This window comes from Bos indicus x Bos taurus, chromosome 19, assembly GCF_003369695.1.
Source record: "Bos indicus x Bos taurus breed Angus x Brahman F1 hybrid chromosome 19, Bos_hybrid_MaternalHap_v2.0, whole genome shotgun sequence".
Classification (NCBI taxonomy): domain Eukaryota; kingdom Metazoa; phylum Chordata; class Mammalia; order Artiodactyla; family Bovidae; genus Bos; species Bos indicus x Bos taurus.
This window is the reverse complement of record NC_040094.1, coordinates 35,706,828-35,729,672: the sequence shown is the minus strand read 5'-3', so window position 1 is coordinate 35,729,672 and position 22,845 is coordinate 35,706,828. Positions and strand designations below refer to the sequence as shown.

The 22,845-nt window shown below is 62.6% G+C and overlaps 2 protein-coding genes across 12 annotated transcripts in view; one reads left to right on the top strand and one right to left on the bottom strand.

Annotated features, from left to right (window-relative positions):
* Positions 1–5,497, top strand: part of RAI1 (retinoic acid induced 1) — a 103,221-nt gene extending 97,724 nt beyond the window's left edge. For all 9 annotated transcript variants that reach the window (XM_027516986.1, XM_027516991.1, XM_027516987.1 and 6 more), the window contains 3 exons: positions 2,308–2,401; positions 3,820–3,869; positions 4,167–5,497. In XM_027516986.1, coding sequence (XP_027372787.1) covers positions 2,308–2,401; positions 3,820–3,869; positions 4,167–4,181 — 159 coding nt within the window. In that variant the 3' untranslated portion in view covers positions 4,182–5,497. The remainder of the gene's footprint in view (positions 1–2,307; positions 2,402–3,819; positions 3,870–4,166) is intronic.
* A 474-nt stretch (positions 5,498–5,971) lies between these two features.
* SREBF1 (sterol regulatory element binding transcription factor 1) lies at positions 5,972–22,084 on the bottom strand. Of its 3 annotated transcripts, XM_027516999.1 has the most exons (21): positions 21,771–22,071; positions 20,906–20,909; positions 14,950–14,994; positions 13,251–13,679; positions 12,703–12,890; positions 12,481–12,618; positions 12,162–12,380; positions 11,509–11,623; positions 11,181–11,401; positions 10,754–10,955; positions 10,463–10,641; positions 9,960–10,221; positions 9,715–9,881; positions 9,409–9,577; positions 8,802–8,910; positions 8,453–8,562; positions 8,222–8,354; positions 7,907–8,072; positions 7,262–7,462; positions 7,054–7,162; positions 5,972–6,731 (listed from the first exon to the last, which is right to left on the bottom strand). In XM_027516999.1, the coding sequence occupies exons 1-21, from the start codon at positions 21,918–21,920 to the stop codon at positions 6,499–6,501; spliced, it is 3,549 nt and encodes a 1,182-aa protein (XP_027372800.1). In that variant the 5' UTR covers positions 21,921–22,071; the 3' UTR covers positions 5,972–6,498. The 3 variants fall into 3 exon arrangements, with proteins under 3 accessions (XP_027372800.1, XP_027372799.1, XP_027372798.1); XM_027516998.1 differs by lacking the exon at positions 20,906–20,909 and having other exon boundaries at positions 14,950–15,044; positions 21,830–22,084; XM_027516997.1 differs by lacking the exons at positions 14,950–14,994; positions 20,906–20,909 and having other exon boundaries at positions 21,830–22,067.
* Positions 22,085–22,845: the final 761 nt, after the last annotated feature.

Genomic DNA, 22,845 nt, shown 5'->3' with positions numbered 1-22,845 from the left:
ACTGGAGCACTTGGCCTGGTGGTCCCATCTCTGCCCGCTGTGCCATCCTCCATAACGGTCCCGAGGCCTCCCACCCTGGGAGCGGCCCTGAAAGGTTGGAACTGGGTGGGAGGGGTGTTCACTGGTCACCAGCAACAGTGTCTGCACCGGTTACTCAAGGATCAGAAGAGCCTCCCTGCTAGAGAGGTGGGCCTGGGCTGAGCTGGCTGGGACTAGCAGCCAGGGAAGCCTCTGAGGGGCTCACAGGAGCAGCACCCCACCCGGAGGACACCCTGGGAAGACAGGCAGTGTCTGGCGCTCCCCAGGTCGTGGTTCGTCCCCCTCCCCTCTCACAGCCCAGGGCTCCGAGGGCCACCTGCCCCGAAACCCTTTCTGCCTCGGAGCTTGGTGGCCTAAGGTGGTCTTGGAGTCATGTGGACCCCAGTCCCAGTCCCAGCTCAACAGGAAGCCAGTTCCATGACCCCCGCAAGCCACTGTCCACTGTGAGTCTCAGGGCACCAAGCCCATCAGCAGGGTGTGACCGCGTGGATGGCCAGATAAGCCCCGCACCCTCACAGTAGGGGCCCTTGCTCCCACCTTTGCACCCATCAGCGCTCTGCTGGACAAGAACTCCTGTGCAGGCCTCCAGGGGCACGCCCTTCTGTGTCCCCTGCTGCAGCCCCCATACCACCTGTCAGCCCTGAGCCATACCGTGCCCACCGCCCGGGAGTCTGCCTCTCCCTTGAACTGCTGGGGCCCTTGGCCGCCCCCAGGGGGACAGATCCGAATGTGCGTGCTGGGTTTAGGAGGGCCTGAGGCCTTGCTCTGCTTCCACGTCTAGAGGCCCGTCTCCAGGGTTTGAGGGGCCTCTGTGCAGACAGGGTATGAGAAGCCATCAGCCAGAGGAGTCCACTGTCACTCTTCAGCCATCAGAACATCCACGGGCCGCAGTGGGTGGGACACTGGGCCAGGTCTGGGGGCCTGTTCCTGCCTTATCACCCCTTCGTGAGCCAAGAAATGGAGGGCCTGGAGACTTGGCCCTGATCAGAAAGATACCGCCATGCAGGAGCATATGAACACTGGTGTTCCCCCAGCTTCCCACCCTGCCGCTCCCCACCCCAGCTGGGCACCAGAGGGAGCATGCTCAGGCATGAATTAGGCCCAGGAGGCTGGAGACCATCCCTGGCCTCCCTTCTCCTGGGAGTGGGTCCCACCTGCCCCCGCCCCAGCAGCACAGCACCATGATGGCCAGCCTGTGCCCCAGCTCCATTGCTGGGCTCAAAGTCCTGTCCAGCTCCTCCTGAGCTGTGTGCCCTCAGGCAACTCACTGGGCTTCTCTGAGCTCTCATCACTCACCTGGGTAAAATGAACCATGATGCCAGTGCCATCAGGTCGTTAAAAGGAGACGGCCTCCACACGGACCTGGTGCATCAAACCTCAGTTACTGGTTTCTGTGACTCAGCCTCCTGGCGTGGGCCTGCTCCTTTCTCTGCTCTCCTCCCCTATCTCAGGCCTCTGCTGCACTGGGGGCGTGGGGTCTGCGGGATCTGGGGTCTGTCCCTCCCCAGGCCTCAGGTTTTGCTTTGTTCTTCCAAGGGCCTTCTTAGCATCGCCATCCTCTCCTAGTTGGTCCCCCTGCAGGCAGCCCTCAAGCTCAGCAGACCCACTTCTGAGACCCAGAGTGGCCCGGCTGCCCTGCTGGCTGGCCTGGGGTTCACATGCACCCCACATCCGGGCACCAGCTGTGTCACCCCCTCCCAAGTCCTGGCAGGGGGTGGTGAGTGGCCCCTCAGGGTGGGGCCTCTGACTTGGTTCAGCACTGCTTCTGTCCCCAGAAAGGGCGAGAAACAATGCTCACCGCCTGTCCTGGAGCGGGAGGGAGCCCCAGCTTCACTGTAGAGCAGGCCCATGAAAGCAGCCCACCTGGAGGCTGTGGCGGGGAGTTGACGGGCAAGGGCATGGCCGGGTGGTGACTGGCCTCGTGAGTTCCTGTCACCCGCTGGGCCCCCACAGTCACTCCTTCAGGCCTTGAGACCATCCTGTAAGGCAGGAGCCGCCCCACTGTACACACCAGGTGGGAAGAGCTGTGTTGCTCAGCTGACGTCATGCAGTACACGGTGGCCAAGCCATCATTCGCCCACACCTGCCGGACACAGAGACACCTGTGGTTATGCACTAGGTATCCCACCCGGAGAGCTCCCCACCCAAGGTACCGATGACCATCCTGAGCTCTCCCACGGCTGCCGGTCGAGGTCCTGTTTGGAAAAGGGTGGGGGCCTCCCGGGCCCTCAGCTGCAGACTCACCTGTCTTCCTTTTCTCCTCGCCAGACTTGTTCCAGCTGCCAAGAAGCGGGGGCCACCATAGGGTGCTGCCACAAAGGATGCCTCCACACCTACCATTACCCGTGTGCCAGCGATGCGGGTAAGAGTTAGCCCTAGCGGACAGGAAGTCAGGGGATGTGGGCACAGCTCCTTGAACCAGCCCCACTCGACCCTCAGCCCTTGCCCCCCGAGCTTCCCTCTTCTTCCCCAGCAGTTTTTTATCTTCTGGTGTCTCTCAGCCAGGCCCTCTGCTGGGCAATGCTGGCGAGACACGTCAGTCCCCAGCCACCTGCTGGAGAAGCATAGACTACAAGGCTGAAAGCTATATGTGAGCTGCTGTTGCCAAGGGGTGCCTAGAGCTGGGGAGGATCTCAAGCCTCGAAGAGCAGGGCCACCAGGCTGGGCCTTTGAAGTCTGAATAGGAGTTCACTGGGTTTGGGAAAAAGGGAGAGATACAGTTCAGTGACAAAAACTGAGTGGGATGGAAGGAGAGGAGATTCAAAACAGAAGCTGTGGAAGGGGGAAGCAGGGCCACGCCAGGCCCCGCGCACCTGCCCTGCTCTTTCTGATCACTCGCTTGTCTGTTCTGTGGGCGTTTATCGAGTACCTACCATTGCCAGGCACGCAGAGCACAGACTGCCTGCCAGAGAGCCTGGAGCCCCTGATCCTGGTGGCATCCTTCATGCGTGGCCTGGGTGCGTCCCTCCATGCCTCTGCAGTCGGGGCCTCACCTGTGAAGCAGAGGGGAGAGTCGTTTCTTTTTGCAGCTCTCTAGGGCAGGCAGTGAGGTCATGCACACGACCCAGAGAGGGCAGCACTGGTTCGGTTCCGGGAGGCCCCAGGACCTCTGTCCCCCGCCCCCTGCTGCCCTGGATGGGGGTGAGGATATGACAACCCTGCCACACGACAGAGCAGAGGCCTCCCCTGCCAGGACCCTCCCTGCTTCCACCCCCCTGGGAGCCCCAGAGGCTTTGGCACAGGAAGCAGGGGCTGCCGCACTGGGAGGATGGCGAAGAGGGAGGTGGCCAGTGTCCCCAGGCAGGGAGCAGGCCTGAGGCAGGGCAGGCTGTGCCGCTGCTATATTAGCTGCATTACTAAGTCTCAGGAAGGCGCATAAGGGTTGCCAGGCGGAGCCCACCCAGGTGGCTGTGGTCAGCTAGCAGCTCAGCTGAGGCTGCTGGACCCAGACGAGGTTTGGAGCCTTCCCAGCTCTGCTCCCGCCCGTCTGCCTCCAGCAGAGCCACCCCTAGTGCCGGCCAGGGCGGGGCAGAAGGATTGCTGTTGGACTGGCTAGGCTGTTTGCAGGGGGAACAAGCTGGAGAATTAGGGGAGGCCTCCCTATGACTAGATGGGGTTCCAGGGGGAGGGCAGAGTAAAGGACAGGCAAACCAGCGGGGCTGGAGGGCAGGCAGAGTTTGACTTACTCTTCGAAAAAAACCCGCAACCGGGCGGTGGGCGCCCCGCTCCCGGCCACACACGATGCCGGTTCTGACCGCACGAACTTCTGTTTGCTCATAGGTTGTATATTCATTGAAGAGAACTTTTCTTTGAAATGCCCCAAACATAAGGTGAGTTACCGCGAGACCCCCTTGGAGGGGCCCAGGCTGGAGAGCATTCTCCGTAGCGGGCCCATCGGCTCCAGGCAGACAGCGGTGGCGAGTGCGCACGCGAGGGCCCCGGGCCACTTAAACTCCCGCGTGCGCCCGGGGCGGGGCTAGCCCGGGGGCGGGGCGCGGAGGCCAGCCTCCAGGCCCAGCTGCCGGCGGGGCTTCGCTCTCACTGCGAGTCCGGGGCGGGTCCGGAGGGGTTGACCCCTCGGCACGTGCACCTCCGTAGGCAGCGCGCCCCGTGTCTCTTTTCTGCAGAGGCTGCCGTTGTAATCCACTCCCGGCCGGAGGAGCCGCCGGAGCCAGCCCGCCCGCCGCCGAGGAGAGGAGCCGCAGGCGTAGCCCCCGGGCCTTTGCCCTGCTTCCGGCGCGGGTCCTGAGCGGATTCCTGATCCGGAACCGAATCTTGGATCTGGCCGCCTTGGGCGGAAGCTAGTGGTCCCCGGTTGGGTAGAAAACACGCTCCGGATCCGTCTGCTCCTGGCACCGGACGGCACAGGGCCTTCTCGCCTCCATCCCCCGGCCAGGCTTGGAGAGGGGTTAGCCCGCGGAGTGGCCAGACCCCTTGGGACCCCCAGACTCTGGCGGAGCCGGGAGGCCTGTAGCCTGGGGACACACTTCTCCCCTGAAAGTTCCAGGATAACGTGGTACACATTCCACGTGGGTCTGTCGTGGCCGTCAGCCGGACACCCTGAGTGTGGGTAGGGATAGGGGATTGGCGAGTCCTGACCCATGCAGGAGGGGCTGGAGGCTGGGCGCCTTAACTGCCCAGCCTCGGCCAAAACCTGCGTGTAGGTCTGGAGGGCGGAGCATCTGGGGCCTGTTCTCGAGGGATACGACCTTCCTGGGTGTGGGCAGACTTGCCCCCGCTGGCTTCTGCTCGTCCCCCTTCCAGCCCACCCCATCCCTGGAGCCCAGCCTGGGAGCGCAGAAGGAGTCTCGATCCCCAGTAGACGCGTGACCAACCCTCCGCATGACCACCGTCTCCAGGGGCCGCAGCGCCACTCACACGGGAGCGGAGACAGCGCTAGATCCATGTACACACCTGTGTGCCCCTCTATATATATGTCACATAGAATGTATATATGTTGGGAACATGCTCGCTTCTCCGTGTGTCGCCACTGTGCGTCGTGCGCCCCTTAGCACGGGGCCCTTGCTGGGAAGGTGGCTCCAGCGCTGCCCCCTTCCCCATGCAGCCACCACCGCCCCGGGCCAGTGCCCACCAGTTCGTCCGCCTGTCTGTCCGTGTCCTCAGCTCTGTCCACGCTTCGATAGGCCTGACGCAGCCCCAGCCTGGGGCCGCCCTAGCAACTTCCTGTACATATGACTGTAAAATGGTGAACGTGTGTATTATATCCAGCCTCGTTATATAGTGTATATATATGTATACATATACATATATATAATATATATGAAGACTGTAAATGTTAAGACGACTAGTGTTCTTATTAGTATATTGCTTCACACTGAAGATTGTGTGTATCGAGCTGTTTCTAAAAGATGTTTATTTTCCTTAAGAGTAAAAAAAAAAAAACAGTCATTGCATTCAGAAAAAAAAAGTCAATAAAGATACAACGATTGTTTTGGAATTCTGCAGCCCGTGGATTCTGACCAGATTTTCCTGGGAGAGGGTCCAGGCTTTAGGGGCGGGCTCTGGGACAGGAATGTGCTGTCAGGGAGAGAAGCCCCTGCTGCCCTGCCACAGCTGTGTGGCCTCAGATGAGGGGACAGGGGTTAGGCAGGTGACACACCCAGACACACAGGAAGACCCAGGTTGTAGTTCCTCCCGTCACCACAGATTCCCAAGAACATATCATTCCTGGACCTAAAGGGGGCAGAAGCTGGGAGGGGAAGCAAGAAGGAAAAGCTGAGACCACAAGGGCCCTAAGGGTTAGGAGATGAGAGCGCGCGCCAGGGCCCAGGTCAGCTGGAGGGAATAAAGCCAGGCCTCCCAAACACAGAAGGGCAGGTGGCAACAAGAAGCCTTTGCCTGGGTGCTAGAGGGACAGAAGGCCCAAAGAATCCCCTCTGGTTAGCCTCTCCCCAAAGGAGCAAAACCCAGATTATAAATAATTTCATTTTTTATTCTCTGTACAAAACTTCTCAACCTATGAAAATAAAGTCTGCAAAAGGCAAAGTAACGCCTGAGCCTTGGAGGCCAGGAGGCTGGTGCACTCCGATCTACACTATGCACAGGTCTCCCTAGATGGGAGGGAGGCACAGGGGGTAGGGTCCCTCGGTTCGGTGAAATGCACCCCTCTCTTCTCTCTGGAGGGAGGGGGAGAGCTGCGGACTGGGGGCCCATGACACCCAGGAGCGGTGTCACTGGGAGCACGTGACATCCGGCGGCGGCGGCAGGCCCCGGTAATTCCCCAGCCGGCCACCAGGGGCCAGCACTATCCTGGCCACCGCGCGCCGAGTGCGGGAGCGGGCTGGGTAGGCCCGCAGGTCAAGAGCAGACGTCTCTGAGGGTCTCCAGCCGCCCAGGGGCCGCGCAGTCTGTGGACTGGGCGTGAGCCCCGGATCTCCGGCGTCGCTCTCGGCCGCTGATACGGAGACCGGGCTCTAGGGCAGGCCCGCCGGCAGGAGTCTAGCTGGAGGTCACAGTGGTCCCACCGCCCAGGCGCATGAGCATCTGCTGACAGTCGTGCAGCAGCCGGCGGTCACCGAGCTTCTCCAGCGTGCGCGCCGCCTCGGCCAGCATGCCCACGCGCTGCCCGGGCGCCGATAGGAAGCCGGGCGGCAGGTAGCAAGAGGCCAGCAGCAAAGCCTCGGCCTGCTCCCGCCTCGTGGGCCGGGACTCCAGTTCCGCCGCCACCGCACCTGCGCACGCACACGGGAGCACGTCAGGGGCGGGGGCTGCGCCAGGGTGGGGCTCAGGCCCCGGCCCCGCCCCTGTCGCCTGGTCCAGCCTGCGCCCCCACGCCTTTGGTTTTGGGCTGCCATGCAGCTTGGTCCCTTCCGCTTCTTCCCCTGGAGCACAGAGCGAGTGCTCCACAAAGGACAGTCGTCCCCCGAGTCACAGGTTAGGGCTCCCATCAGGGGCCACCTCGAAGTCCCGAGGCTCCTGTGTGTCTTATGGTCTCCCTCTGCAGCCTTCACCTGGCCTGCGACCCTTCCCACCTGGGCCAGCCGGCCTTCTCACCTCCTTTGCAGGGGCCGACCCTCCTCCTCAGGCTGCGATCCAGAAGCTGGTGTGTCCGCGCTGGGCTGGCCCCTGCCATCAGTCGGGCAGTGGCTTCATGTAGGAATACCTGGGCAGGAGGAACCAGGAGAGGTTCAGGTCAGGCCCCACTCCCTTCAGACACCTCATGTCTGTCCCCATCGCAAGTCAGGACTCTGTGGGCACTCACCCTCCGCATGGCAGGCCGAACATTCTGTGCCAGACGCCTCAGGCCACTCAGGTCCCTCTGGAAACCACGAAGCTCGAGGGCAGAGGCCTGGGCCCCACCTCCAGGGCCCTGCGAGGCCTGGGTGGGTGCCGGCAGCTTCTGCCGCTGCCAGAGGCTGGTGCGCGCCACAAGGAGCAGGTCACACAGGAGCAGCTGCAAGGCCTGGGGGTGGTGGGTAGGGCAGGGCAGGGGTCAGGGCCTCTGGCTGTGGGAGAGAAGGCTAGGGGGCCCGCGGTGCCAGGGGCCGGCTCCGGGCTGCACTGCCGAGGCACTGCACCTGCCTCACACATGCAATGCAACAGCAATGCACCGCGGGGCCGCCCGCTCTCCAGGCCCCCATGCCCCCACCGGCCTGCGCGGCAGCCTCCAAGGAGGGCCCTGCCACATGTTCACCCCACCCTCCTCCTAGGAGGGCAACATTGAGGCCAGAGGGAGCAGCCATTCTCCCCTGGACCCAAGCCTTAGCCAGAAGGCAAGGCCGGCTGGGTCCCCCGTCCTGTGCTGTTGGGCTGACCCTGCAGTCTTCTGCAGCCCAAGGGGGACCATCCAGGGAGTGGAAAGGCCAAGGCCCCTGAGACAGGCCAGGCCCCTGGCCCCAGCCCTTACCTTGTCAATGGAGCTGTCAGCTGGTGTGGTGGCCAGGCTGTCCTGCAGGTACCCACTGGCCTTCTCACACATTGCCAGGCTGGCTGGGCCAGACTCAGCCTTCCCGCGGCCTAGAATGGTCCGGGCAGCCTTGAAGGAGTGCAGAGCCGCCCTGGGTAGGGGTTTCCTGTTGGGGCCAAGGCAGAAGTGTCATGGTTGGACCTCCCTCTGCCCTGGTTCTGGCTTCATGGGAAGAGCATGGTGAGACCCCAAGGACATAGAACAAAGCTGGGGGCAGGGTTGGGGGTGGGGCACGAGCATGCAGCCTGTGCTCACTCGGACTCCTGCAGGGCACGGGGCAGGTGCTCCACCAATGGGTACAGCCTCTCGGCTGCCTCCTCATCCCGCCGAAGCCAGTGGGTCACCACAGCTGTCAGAGAGGCCCACCACTTGGCCACCGGGTCTGTGCCTGCAAAGGGGGCACAGGAGGCAGAAACTCAGCCACACTGCACCCGAAGCTGAGCTGCTTGGCGCTGGGGCTGAGGGCGTCACAGGTGGGGGGCTCACCGGGGGTGGCAGCCATGCTGGAGCTGATGGAGAAGCTGCAGGTAGGAGCTCCGGCCACGTCCGAACAGCTGTTCAGCAGCTGCAGGTACCCCAGGGCATCTGAGAACTCCCTGTGGCAGGAGAGGACGGGCGGTCAGGATGGCTGGCAGGGGTCCTCACCTCTGCACACAGCACAGCCTGGCCTCCTGGCTCCTCCAAGAGCCTCCATCCCCTCGTGCTGGGCCGGTGGGAAACTGAGGCCCAGAGAGGAACCGAAATGCACCTAAGGCCACAGTGGCCCAGCTCTGGCCACCCACAGGCTCCACTGAACAGGGGGCTCTGGCCTGCTGAGGTGCACAGAGACACTCACTTGTCCCCCTCGGCTGATCCAGGACTGGGGCTGGGCTGGGCCACGCAATTCAGTGCTCGCTCCAAGAGATGTTCGCGGAACAGTTGAGTCACCTGGGCCAGGGGATCCACTGTGGAGAAGAGTGGGCGAGTGGAGGGGCGAGAATGGCCCCACCCCTCCTGTGCACAGGCACCTCCCTGCACTAGGGATCTTTTCTGGGCACGGGAGGGCCTGGCTCTGAGACAATTGAAAGCTGGTGGATAAACACTCCGTCCACCTGTGGACAGGATAACCCACCTGGGATGCACGCCCTTTCCCGACCTCCTCACTGCATGGTGATGTTGTCTGGAGCACCTCTTGAATCAGCCCCCTGGCCCCCTGCCCCGTCTTCCTGTTTGCCTCTGAAGAGCCCCCGCTGAGACAGACCCAGGTTGGCCTCCCCATCTGCACATCCCCATAGCCACACCAGATGGCAGGGCAGCAGGCCAGGGTGGGCCGGGACAGCAGAGAGGCAGGGGACAAGAGACTGACCAGGGAAAGGCATGAGGAATGGGAACGGGGGACAGAGGAGGCGGCCAGCTGTGGGGAAAGGGGTGGGCACGGGGAAGGGCCCAGGGAGAGAAGGCACCTGGGTTCCCAGCCACGCTGTACAAGCTGTCCCTCGGGGCGCTGCACAGGGCCCAGTTGCCATCCACGAAGAAACGGTGGCCCACAGGGTGGCAGAGCCACTGCATGGCAAGGGGCACTGAGCCGCTCTGTGCCAGGCAGGCCTGGCGAGCACTGCTCAGGAAGAAGCGCTGTTGAGGAAGGAACGGGCCGTCAAACTGAACCCTGGCCGAGACCACGGCAGGCCCACAGCCGGCCCCATAACCACGTGCCTTTCTGTGCAGCCCTCACCTACCCACAGAGCCCCCACTGGTCACCACCTACTCACTGTCAGAAAATGCAAGGCCCGGGGCAGACTGGCCTTGACCCTGAGTGCGGCGGCCACGTAGATCTCAGCCAGCGTGGCCACGGACACAGCATCTCCAGCGCACTCGGCCAGGTTCAGGGCACTCAGTGCCAGGTTGGCAGCAGCGAGGTGCCCACCTGAGTACTTTCCTGGAAGATAAGAGGGCGTGAGGCCAAGAGTGGTGTGGAGGCAGCAGGACCCCGGGGGCCCAGCCCTTGCTCGCATACCCATGGTGTGCAGCTGGTGCAGCTTGTGGTAGACGAGGGCTGCGTCACGGGCACTGGTGCGAGCATCTGCCTGTAGGGCCCTGTCCCTCCGTAGGCCCCCTGCCCAGCCGGCCAGCCAGCGGCCCACCCAGAGACGTTGCAGCAGGTGGCGGATGAGGCTCCAGAGCAGGCTGCAGGCCAGGTCCAGGTGGGAGGTGGGCAGAGGCCGGCCCAAGGCCCGCAGGGCCAGCCACAGCTGCTGGGCAGCCTGGGCAAAGTCCCCCTGGGGGTGAGGGGTTTTCAGGTAAGAAACGTGGGGCTGTGCTACTCCTCCACCTTGGGCCTCCCGTGAGGACCACACCATCCCAGCAGCGCAGGCTGGGCCCCTAGGGGTCCACAGGAGTCGGAGGGGTAGTCAGGAGTGGGAAGAACAGGGGAGGTCCACGGTATGCCCAGCACCTTCCCAGACACTGCTCGGGGTCCCAGCCTTGCCGGATCCCATCCCCCAGGGTCTGGCCACTTACCCTGGCCAGGTCCAGGTCAGCCTGCTTGCGATGCCTCCAGAAGTGCACGGCGGGGCATGAGTGGGGCCGAGTGACTGGTTCTCCATAGACAAAGAGAAGTGCCAAGGAGAAGAGCACCAGCAGCCCATTCATCAGCCAGACCAGTGGGGGCAGCAGCCATGGGGCCCAGCCAGGACCATCTAGGGGCAGACAGAAGCTGGGGACACAGAGGCTGGGCACCCAGGAAATTCAGAGCCCCAAGCCCACAGGACAAGATCCACCTCTGCGAGAGCCCCCCTCCTACCACCCTACCTCTGCCCTCAGCACCCAGCATGCTGCGCCTGGGACCGTGGTTGATGCTGGTGGTGTCGGAGGGGCCAGCAGGACCCCGGCTACCCAGCAGGGAGGCCAAGGGGTTGCAGGAGAGACAGAGGAAGACGAGTGCGCACAGGGCCAGGCGAGAGCGGTCCAGCATGCCCTGGCTGTGGGGAGCAGGCAGCGGCTCTGGATTCACCTGGGGGGACGGGCAGGGCGGTGAGAACAGGGCGGCGTGACCCAGAGAGCACAGCTCCAAGAAGGAGGGGTCAACTCTGCCCCCTGCCTTACTGTGGGAACCCCTCAGCCCTGTCTTTCTTCTGTCTATAAAAGGGGAGGTGGGATGTGTGAGGGGCCTGATCCAGTCCTGGGGCTCGGAGGAAGTTGCTGGATGACAAGAAGGGAACAACACTGCAGGCCCCACCTGGCCGTCCTCAAAGACCGGGCTGTCGGGCTCCGAGTCACTGCCACTTCCACCGCTGCTACTGCCCCTGCTGCCAAGGGACAAGGGGCTGCTCTGGGAGGGCGAGCCGGCATCTGAGGGGGGTGGACTCAGGGTGTCGACCACCTCTGGCTTCATGCCCTCCATGGGCACATCTGTGCTCCCTCCACTGCCACAAGCCGACACCAGGTCCTTCAGCGATTCTGTGGGCCAGAGAGGAGCAGGCTGGAGTGAGCTCCACACCCCACCTCAACCCAAATTGGAGCTCAGGATCTGGGGGAGCTGCGAGCCAGGGAGGGCCAGCACTCACTGCTTTTGTGGACAGCAGTGCGCAGACTCAGGTTCTCCTGCTTGAGCTTCTGGTTGCTGTGCTGAAGGAAGCGGATGTAGTCGATGGCCTTGCGCAAGACGGCAGATTTATTCAACTGCAGGGGTGGGGTGGGAGGGAGATGGCACAAGTGGTCAGGCCAGAGAGCTTGGCACTGAAGCGAGAGGGCAGGGCTGCTTTGCAACACAATCGCCTCAGGAGATTTGCATCTGCTATTCCTACTCCCTGGGAACATTCCTCCCCTAGAACCTGCCGCCCAGGTAAGTAAGATACAGACAACAGCACCTGGCTGGCTGCTGTCAACATCACTCCACTTTATGCCTCACCCTCTCACCTCCTCCAGGCCTCTGTTCACACATCGCATCACCTTTGTGAGGCCTTCCCTGACCACCCAACTTAGGTTTGCAACTTCCCCCATCCCTCTTCTCTCCAGCACAGCACTTATGCCACCTGGCGTACCCCAACCCAGCTCTGCTGGCGCCCCCGCACCCTGCTAGAACGTCAGCTACTCAACAGCAGGATCTCTGTCTGTCCCCTGCTAAATCCCCAGCACTGTCTGCCCAGCCCCATCTTCCTCCTCCTCCTCCCAGGTGCCTGCTTGCCCAGAGCCACCCTGTTAGGGCCTCAGCCCACACCTTGGCCTCGGTGCCCACCACCAGGTCCTTGAGCTCAACGATCTTGTCATTGATGGAAGAGCGGTAGCGTTTCTCGATGGCGTTGTGGGCTGTACGCTTCTCGCCGCGGCTCTGCGCCGAGCCTGGAGCCTTGCCACTGGCAAGTCGGTTGATGGGCAGCTTGTCAGTGTCTACTACCAGTGGCACCGTGGCCAGGATGGCCCCGCCACTCACCAGGGTCTGCAGGGCCAGGCAGAGTTAGCAGGTGGACATGTGAGCAAGCCTCGCCGCCCCCCACCCCACCCAAGCCACCCACCCCCACCCTGCCTGAGCCCCCTACCTGCAAGGGCGCTGCCTGAACAGCAGTGCCAGGGCCCAGGGAGCGGATGCCTGCCGCTTTCAAGGGGGCTCCCACATCTGTTTTCACGGTCGTCAGGAGCAACGAGTCTGCCTTGATGAAGTGGGGCTGCAGCAGGACCTAAGGACAGGAGGGGCCTCAGTCGTGGGCTATGGGTCTGGGCCCAGGGCTGCCACCTCCCTGATGCCAGCCAGACCGCCTCACCGGGACCTGCTGTATCTGGGAGGTCACAGCGGTTGCTCCAGGGGCCACCGTGGGGGTGGCTGTGGCTGTCAACAGCTGCTGGGGGGCCGCGCTCTGAACCTGGCTGTGCAAGGAGACGGGCGGGACCCCTGGTAGGGAAGCCAGTGGCAGGCCAGCCAGTGACTGCGAGCTGCTCCCCGGAGGGGTCCCTGCAGAGATGAAGGCTGGGGCTGAGGACACAGGCTGTCGCAACCCACTTCCAACCCGTCCCCCAGGTCCTCATCACCATGTGACCTGGGATTAGTCACTACCCTTGTGGCCGTGGGTTCCTATCTGGATGGCTCTGCCCAGGGCTCTGATGCAAGTATGCCAGCCTCCTAGCCAAGAATCGCTCTGCGGAAGGGCAGCTGGTGTGGACCCCGGGCAGTGAGGGAAGTGCTTCATCCACAGGAGCCCGAGAACTGCTGGTGAGCAGGCGCCTCCAGCCACAGAGCAGGGGCCCGACTGCTAAAGCCTGCAAACTCCTCTACCAAAAGCACCTGACTCCCACCTCCACATGCCCTCCTTACCTGTGAAGCCTCCCGGAGGGCTGGGGTAGCCCACAATGGGAGCAGAGCTGAACTGCGGTGGGGTGGTGGCCGCAACACTCTGCGGCAGGAGAGCTCCAGGCAGGGGCTGGGGGGTGGTGGGCTGGAGGACAGTCAGGGGCGCTGGCTCCTCCTTGATCCCAGGCACCGGGGAGAAGGCAGGCACAGATGGGTATATCTTCAGGGGGGTGGGCGCAGGCTGGGGAGGGGACAAGGGTGGGGGTGTCGCCTTGGTCACCCCCAGGAAGCCTTCAAGTGAGGAGCTCATCGTGGAAGGAGGTGGGGACAGGCTGCCCGGGGAGCTGGCGTCAGGACTGGCAGGGTCTGTGGTCCCTGCTCCGCCCCCAGCGTAGGGCGGGTCGAATAGGCCCGGGAATTCGCTGTCTTGGTTGTTGATGAGCTGAAGCATGTCTGCGGGGAGGAGGACAAGCTGTGAGCAGCAGTGGAGCAGGTGTTGTGTGTCTTCACGCCCCCCCCACCCCTGACACAGTGTACACGTGGGAGCAACGCCACAGAAACAAAGAGCCACCCCCAGGAGCCCACGCTCACAGACACCCGGGACATCTGGAGCTTTGCCCAGTGCATCAAACAGCCTTGCGACACTGGACAATGCCAGTGGCCCCCGAAGCAGAGGTCCACGACCGCTCAATTCAGAGCTGCCTTTGCCAACCCATTTCTCTGTGCAATAAACCGAGACTTGGGGCAGAGTCAACCACTGGCCGTATGTGTGCCAACCAGTGTGTCTCGGAATGTTCTGGGCACAAGCCCAGGCCCTGTTTGCAGCCAAGCAGCTTGGGACCGGCCATTCAAGCTTCAGTCTCCCCTCAATGAAAGCCAATGCCGTCTGTCCTGACTCTCCTCCTCATACAGACTGGACACATGGCCCGCAGCAGCCCAAACTGGCCACAAGCCCTCTCCCCCAGCTGGCAACCAGCAGACTGGCTGGGTCAGTCCAGGGCCCTCTAACCCACTGAAGGAGTCATCCACTGGGTCAAAGTGCTCTGCAGGACCCATGAGCAAACCCTGGGAGCCCCAGGTGTCCCCCAGACCCCCAGCCCGGGCTTCTGGCGAAAGTGTCCTCTCACCAGCCCTTAGTCTCCCCATCTGTACAGGACAGACAAAACACTTTGTGACAGGACAGCTGCACGGAGTGGGGCCTCAAGGTCACCTGAGTCCCTCCTACTGACAGGTGCCAGGCAGGAAAGTGACTGCAGGGGACGACCCAAGCTGCCAGGAGAGCACAAGGGAGGATGGGGTGGGGGTGGGTGCCAGGCTCAGCCCTCCTGTCCTCAAACACAAACACTTGGCAGGCCCTCCAGGTCTGCACAGGTCATAGTGCACAGTGCTTTCTCCCGCAGGACCCCCTACCCCAGGCCTCACGAGCCCCTTTGATAGTTGGGGAAACTGAGGCCGAGAGACGAAACTGGCTGACCTAGGGCTCCCACTGTCTGTCAAGCCCAAGGTGCCCCCAAAAGGGAGATCCAGGAGACAGAGGAAAAGTGGTCCTCCCCGCTGTGGAGCAGATGTGGGAAAGCCACCCCCTTAATCCGGACGTGGGCGTGGGGAGCCTACTCCTCTTAGAGCAGGGAGTGTGTACACCTCCCCTCAGGGCACCGAGGATGGAACCCCTCTGAGGAAATGAAAGCTCTATAATAAAGGGGTGGAGGCCTCCAAAAAATACCTTCGAACGTGCAGTCCATGGTTCCGCGGCCCGGGCCCGTCGCCCCTCGGGGCGTCCAGGCGGCTGGCCTGCCGGTCTCCGAGCACAGACTTCACCTGCGGAGCCGGCGCACTTTAAAGCCGCTGAGCGACAGAGCTACCCGCCGGCCCCGCCCCCGCTACCGGCCCCGCCCCCGCCCCGCCCCGCCCCGCCCCGCCGGCCAGCCCCGCCCCGCGTAGCGGCGGGCCGGGCATGGGGTGAGCGCGCGCGGCCAATCAGCGGCCGCGCCACCGCCTCCTGGCGCCCCGCCCCGGCCCCGCCCCACCCCCACGGCACGCGGCTCGGGTTGCGCCCCGCGGCGCCGCATGGGGGCCGGGGTTACTAGCGGACGCTGGCCCTTAACCCACTAGGCGCCGACGTCTGCAGGGGTTACTGGCGGTCAAGTCAGAGAAGAGCGGTGGAACGAGGGGCTAGAGGTGCCCCAGCTCCGCAGGTAAGTCTCCGGCTCTCTGATACCCTGAGCCGGTCTCGACCACGCTCAGCCTCAGTTCGCTCTTGGGAAATGGGACGAGCACGATTCTGGGCTCCGACGGGGACAAGTAAAGGTGTTACTGGGTGCAGTGCTTAAGTGAGACCTAGGGCCACCTGGCAGTGGGTGTGGGGACCTCCCCTTCCTAGGCCGCCCCAGCATGGGCCACACCTCACTGCACGAACCCCTGGCAACAGTCACTTCCCAGGGAAACTGAGGAAGGGAACATACCCCAAACTGATGGCCAGTAACAGCTGAGCCCGAGCTGAAGCCCCATACAGACATCCCTTTGAAGAGGGGCCTGGATCTGGGACGGGGTCAGTGACACCCCCACCCCCAGCAGTCTCGGGGTGAACCTGACTCACTTATTCACTGCAGGGTCAGGGGAAGCCAACAGGCAGCCCAGTCCCTGGGACAGAAGGTGAGGAAGTCCTGAGGTGACAGGCTCTGGGGGTCTCTGGAGGGGTGCCCAGAACCTCTCCCCTTCTGTGTAAGGTTCGAGTTCTACACAGATGAACAGAGCCTGGCCAGCAGCCCAGGTTGCCAGCTCCAGCTTTTGTGGCCAAGTGGACTCCAGGCTCATGCCAGCCTCCAACTGCGGCCAAGCCCACCTGCAACCCTTTCTTGGTGTCCTGCAGCCTCAGAGGGTGTTGGGGGCAGAGATCCCCTGGCCCTGATGGCTCTCACTTTCCAGGAGGCTCCTCTCCATCACATATCCACCCTTCTTTGTTCGGGTCCTTCCATGGCCTTGCAGCAGGTGCCAAGGACAACTGAATTCTCCACCTCCCTTCCTCCTCAGCTGGTGGGTGCTCACACCCTCCCTCACCCCCCCAAATCAAGACATTGGTGTTGGCAAGGCTCCTACCTCACCTGAGTACCTTGAGACTGGGAGACACTCAGGCCTGAATTCCAGGGCTGACTCACACCTGAGCCTCTGCAGGGCCAGGGCCACCCAGAGTCAAGCCTACCTGCTCCTGACCGTCCCTCTCCCTGTCTCATGCTCTCTCGCCCCCTTTGTTTCCCATTTCACATGTCTTGGCTCTGTCCCATCTAGACCAAGGACATAGAAGGGAGAGGCCCACAGCCGATAGGGTCAGGAACAGCTGCCAAGAGGAGGGCTGGCCTCGGGGACATGATCTAACGAAGACTCAGTGCATCTGGTGGCATGTTGAGGGGCCACCACCCTCTGAACTCACGGTCTGACTGGGCCCCCTCTCACTCTCTTCTAAAGCCAGGTCTGGGTGCCAGAACTTCCCTCCACCCTTCACTTGCTGTGCAGTCCCAAGCAAGTCACTCTCCTTCTCTGAGCCTTCACCTCTGGCCTTGGAGCAGGGGATTCTAGGAGGCAAGAGAGCCCCCCCTCCAGGGTGCACAGTTTAAAGAAGCTCCCTCCAGTCCAGTGGGCCTGAAAGGCTGGAAAGGGCTCCCACAGTGGGGCCCCTCCGCCAGTGAAGTAAGCACTCACATGACCTAAGACTCAAGGCCTGCGTAGCTCCTGCACCCACTCTATGGGGAGAGGGGAGGTGTGGGCTCAGCCTCAGGGGGCCCACCTGCCCCTCCCCAAGCCTGGCTTCATCTTTTCCTCTCCTGCCCTGATTCTATCAGGGCCTAACAGGAAACCTGAAACCCTCTGCCCCCTCCCTGGCTCTACCTACAAACCTCCCTCTGAAGGCAGATGTGGGCCTTTTATTCTCGGGCCTATTTATCCTGTGAGGCCATGACAGAAATCCTTGGGGGACCCCCATCACGCCCACCCACAGGAGCCCACCTCTGACTATCACAGGAGCCTATGACCCGCAGGAGCTGACACAAGGCCTGGCACCCCAAACTCTTCTTGCATGCCTCCTGGGACAGGGAGCTCACCACCTCCTTCATATGGCTTGGCCCATGAAGCTCAGATGTCCCTAAATGCCAGGCCAGTGCCAGGTGCTGGGGGTGCAGGAACAGAGCGTGAAGACCTCCCAGTGGAGCTTCTGTTCGAGTGCAGGAACAGAGCGTGAAGACCTCCCAGTGGAGCTTCTGTTCGAGTGCAGGAACAGAGCGTGAAGACCTCCCAGTGGAGCTTCTGTTCGAGGGAGGCCAACCGTCTACTAATCCGTGGGGGAAGGGGGTGCAGGTGATGAGCATCGTGAAGAAACAGAGGGAGTCAGGGCAGGCCTCTTTGTGGAGGGGGCATCTGAGTAGAGGCCTGAATGAAAGAAGGGAATGGGCCAGGAGGAAGGATGTCACAGGCAGTAGGAACAGCAAGTGCAAAGGCCCTGAGGTGGGAGCAAGCTTGGTGTGCTATCAAGACAAAGAAGAAGCTGGTGTGACTGCAGAAGAGGGGGTCAAGAAGGAAGAGGGTCAAGGAGACAGCCCAAAGCTGGAGTTCCAACCCACGTTTGTCTGTCGCCTGAGCTAAGAACACCAATTCTCAGGGAATGGGCAGAAAAGGGATTTGTAAGCAGGTCACAAAGTCTGCAGCAGACAGCACAAAGCAACAGCACCACTCCACCTCTGGCTGCGTGAGGGAGGGCACAAGGCAGCAGTGGGAAGCGGGCTTGCACCCTGCCAGCCAGCCCCGCTGCTCCCACCAGCATCTCCTGGAACCTCCCGAGAAGCACGGTTGGCAGGTTTGCATGTCCTCAGCCGATCATATGTGCAGCAGGGGCACAGGGTGCCTTTGTGTGTGTGGGGCTGCCCGGGGATGTGGCAGGTGCCTGCTCTTCCTGGAATGAGATGGCCCCGGAGCCAGAGCCCCAGGGGAACCTGAATATGAGCCCTCTAGCCAGATGAGGCCACTAAGGCTCAGAGGGAGGCTATGTGCCCCAGGTCTTCCGACTGCCAAGTGAAGAACCTCAGACCTACACCCAGGCCTGCCAACCCCCCAAGCCCACAGCCCCTAGCCCCGCCTGCCAGGGGCAGGAGTGAGCCCTGAGGCCAGCCTGGCTCTGTCCCAACTTGTTGCCACCACTCATCCCAGGTCAGGATGTGCGTGCAGAGTGCTACGCAGAGGGGAGGCAGTGTGAAGCTCCAAGGCTCAGCCCTGGCATTGCCCCCTCTGAAGTGTGTGTGTTGGTTCAAAGGCAGCACACTGCTTCCGAGCTGCCAGGCTGCTCTCTGGAACAATAAACCTCCTTACACTCTCCCTTGCAATGTGTCCTGTTTAATCAGAGCATCACCAGCACTGGGTTTTATCGTTTTTACCTACTTTGGGGTGCTTTCCTTAGTCCTCACAACTGTGTGACTGGAACCTTGAAGGTGCTTTAATTTGCATCTCTGAGGCTGCCCCGAGGCGGTTGTGCAGCAAACAATCAACTATGGCCAGAAACCCAGAAACACATGCTGGGCTTGGGCCCTCCTCTGCCAGCTAGAGATGGATTTACTGCAACATGTTCTTGGCCTGGGAGGCAATCCCCACTGGGCCTGGCCTTCCTGCTGCTCCCCACACCTCAGCTGGGCAGGTGGGGGTAGTGGGCATGTCCGCCCCCAATCTGTATACCAGTGAGGAGATAACCGTGGCATTTCTGAGGCTCTCCCCTCCCCTATCACAAGTGCAGGTATGCACGCCCAGTAGGCCCCAGGGTCAAAGGGCACATCCACGGGGCCTGTGGCTGGCAAGACACAGGACAGAGGCACTTGCTCTGGCCAGGAGTCATTGCCACCTGGCCTGCCCTATCAGCTGGGCGAAGTCCAGACCCCAGGCCTCTGCCCGGTGGTGACCCCACCTGAGGCTGGGCAGGTCACCTAGAATGTGTGCATCCAGTGAGGTGACCACCGGGCAGAAGGCAGCTCCCAACTGCTGGCCCACTCGCCTTCCTGGACTGCCGGCAGCTCTCCCCACCCCCTCACAGGTGCGAGGGCTGGAACTCACAGGGATTCACGGGCAGCCCACCTATGGCCTCACCCCAGCTTTCCAGGGCAGCCACTGCAACCTGGAGAGAGTACACAGCCACACCGGGAGGGCCTCTGCTTCCTGCCACCTGGGGCAGATGGGCCAGGCACCCAAGGCAGGAGAGGGATGGAGAGGGGCCATGTCCAGGGGGAGAGGCCTCTCCCAGGCTCTGCCCTCAGGACCTCTGGACGTGAGGATGAGGCAGGAGAGCCATGTGGGGGCAGAGTGTGTCCAGGGCATGGGGAGGGCCTGGAGGGACAGGACTCACCACGGGAGGGCGGGCCCGGCCCACCTGACAGGTCTCAAACACCACACTGAGACAAGGGACTGTATCTTGGGGTTCTGGGCAGCCATGGTGGTTAGGGAGCTGAGCAGGCATGTGCTGTGGCCAGAGCAGGGCTGTAAGCCATCTTGAGCTTGTTTTCTAAGGAGGGCCCATGCTTGGCAGCACCAGGGAGAGACCTGGGCATGAGAGACTGTAGGGAGAGGCCTGGGGGGGCAGGTTGGCCCCCATGTACCTCTTTGAGCAGGCTGGCCTGGAACCCAGGAAGCCAGGTCCCTGTGGTTGATTTAGGGACTGGGTCGAAGGCAGACACCTGGACTTCGAAGACGAGTGAACTGGGAAGCCCAGGCAGAGGTGACTTCCAGCTATGCACTGGAGGCCCAGGCCACCCCTTGACCAGGCCCACCCGACCAGCAGCGTCCTCCAATCACCCCTTCGTCACTGAGCAGCATAGTGCAGTGAATGAACCAGTGGGAGATAAGGCCCTCCACGGCATCAACACAATCCCAGCACTCATGCAAGGCGGCTCCCACACACCCTCTCTAATGGCCACAAGGGACCCCAAAACAAGAACGGGAGAAGGAGGCTGGGAGCAAGTGGATCTACCCAGAGTTGTGGTGCAGTGCAGCCAGGGCCCAGCCTGCAGCACAGGACTTGGGGCTCCTGGTGAGGGCGCTGGTCACATGACGGAGTCTGGCCGAGGCACATGCCCAGGCTGGGTGGGGCTCAGGGCCATGGGCAGACTCCCTGATGCCAGTCCTCCGTCTCATGAGTCAAAGGCTCTGGGCTAGGATGAGGTGGCCGTGTGACCTGTGACCGTTTCGACCCACTCCCAGGCCCCCAGCATACCTCCATATAGAGCAGCCTCCTGAGTCCCCTGCTCTACAGTGTCACACACATACACACATTCACAATAGGAGACCAGCATTTAAGAGCATGGGCTCTGGAGCTCCCACCCTGGGTTTGAATTCTGGCTCTACCATGCTCTGCTGTGTGACCTGGGACAAGTCACTTAACATCCCACTGCCTCTGGGATCCAGTTCAGCTCTCACCTCCGAGTCAACGCTGCCTGGCCCTCCTCTCAACTCCCCTCCAGGGGACCTGGCAACTCTTGGGCCCTACCAGCTGGGTTCCCAGAGAGCCATCCAAAGAGGGGTTGGCTCAGTTGTGTCCATTTTGCTAACCCTAGGGCGGCCATAGGCTCCATGGATGAGTCCATCCAGGCTGTGGGAGGTTTGGGTCCTGTGCTCAGGGCCTGTTTTCCCCATCAACCAAGTGCAAGGTAGCCAACGTGGCTGAAACTGCATAGGAACCTCGGAGGCAACCTGCGGAGGCTGGAATGTGCTCTGTGCTCCGTGGGCAACAGCCTCCTGACTGGCCCCGCTGCAGCTTCGCCCCCAACACCCTCTTTGTAGAACAACCAGAGCAGTGTTTCTAGGTGTGTAAGAGAGCCCGCGCTGCTGCTCCCGCCTTTCCCTGCCAAGTCCTCTTCCACCCATCTGCCCAGTCTCACCTGTGCCCCTCCAACTCCTCGCCGTGCCCTCTGCGGGGAAGACATCCTTCTCAGGGCTGAGCTCAGGTCCCACCCCACCGCCCTACCCGAAGCAGTCACCCTGCCCCAGCTCCACCACAGATATAAGTATCCGTTTATGGGTTTCCTTAGGGTGGGTTTGTGCTTCCAAGGAAAGGGGGAGCCCAGGTCTGTGAACCTCTGGTGCCTAGAACTGGGCCTGGTATTCAGTAGACGCTCGATAAACGTGTGCCGAACCGATACCCGGAGCCAGCTAGGAGAACCGGGCCCTGGTCTGTCAGGGTCCGCGGGACCGCGGCGCGCATGCGCAGGAGCGCGGGCGCCGAGCTGAACTCTCCGGCCGGAGGGAACGACCGAGAGTAACCTCCTGCTGACGTCAAGGCCGGGGCGGGGCGGGGCATCGGCGACGCCGGGTCCCCGGCTCTCGCCAACGCCGCCTCGCGACTGAGGACTCGGTGGCCGCGGGGTGCGGGCCGGGGCGCCCAGAGGCGCACGTGCTCAGCGCCGAGCCTCCTACAGGACCCAGCGGGCACGGGCAGCTCCGCGGGGACAGGACCGCGAGGCCCGCAGCCCTCGGGGCAGAGACGCGGAGCGCTCCGCACAGAGGCGCGGGCCGCGCCCCGACGCCCTCCGCGCCCCCGGCCCGGCGCCGCCCGTGCGCGGAGCCCAGTGGCCCTGACGCACCTTCTATGTCGGTCAGCAGCGCCGCGTCCAGCTCGCACGGCTCGGCCAGCGCCAGCTCCAAGGCCGCTTCGTTGAAGGGTGGCTCGTCCATGGCGCAGTCACCTCCTCTCGGAGGTCCGCCGGGCCCGCCGCAGCCGCTCCGCGCGTTCGCGTCCCGCCCGGAACTCGGTGGTGCCCAGCGCCCGCGAAAAGTTCCTCGGAAACTGGGTTCCCGGCGGCGGTTCTGCGGGGCAGGCGGGGCGGGGCGGAGCCTTGCAGGAGCCCCGCCCCCGGGTGGACGGTCCCGCCCAACCTGAGGAGCGTCAGGCGGCCCCGATCTGGCCTGCGCACCCGCCCCCTGGCCGTTCCATCCCTGCGCGGACTGCTGCGGGGCTCCCAGGCCCCGGCTTCTCCCGCCCTGAGCAAGGAGGCCGAGTGGAAGCCCCGGGTTGGGTCCGTCCCAGATGTCGCTGAACTTGGGGCAAGAAGTGACCCGACAAACTTCATTCTGAGATTTGGGCCTTTAGAAGACAGACTAGTCCAAGACCTGCTGTGTGCCCTCTGGCCAGTTACCTCACCACACTGTTCCTCAGTTTCCTCAGCTGTAACGGGGCTTGATGGTGTCTCCGCATAGGCTGACTGGGACGTTAGTAACGGTGGCCGGCTGGGCCTGTGAGATGAGCCTGCCCCTCCTTCTTTAGATCTTCTGAAGAGTCTGGAAGAGGCTAGAATTTCCCACTCTGACTTACTCTGGTTTCCTCCCAGATCCAGCTGTGGGACTGACAGAAGGGCTGGGGGTTAGTGGGCCCAGTCCGGCTGCTGAAGGTGGGCTGGCCTCTGCACCCGGAGTTTAGGAGCTCACCAGCACAAGCTCACACAGCCACCTGGAGCTGTACCAGGACTGGACCCCGTCCCCAGAGCAGCTGGGATGAGGTAGGGGCAGTCTGTGCTTTGGGCCTGGGACCCCTTGCCCTGGATCGGGACAGGCCCGGGCAGGTCAGAGGAGACAGCTAGACTGGGGAGAGAGCTGGACCAGG

What these genes read in the sequence shown, in the direction of transcription:
- SREBF1 (XM_027516999.1), bottom strand. Translation starts at nt 21,920, where the DNA reads ATGGACGAGCCACCCTTCAACGAAGCGGCCTTGGAGCTGGCGCTGGCC. An exon ending in GCTGGGTGCTGAGGGCAGAG is followed by an intron (nt 10,642 to 10,753) that starts GTAGGGTGGTAG and finishes GTCTGCCCCTAG; the next exon opens with ATGGTCCTGGCTGGGCCCCA. An exon ending in GGGCCTTGCATTTTCTGACA is followed by an intron (nt 9,578 to 9,714) that starts GTGAGTAGGTGG and finishes CTTCCTCAACAG; the next exon opens with CGCTTCTTCCTGAGCAGTGC.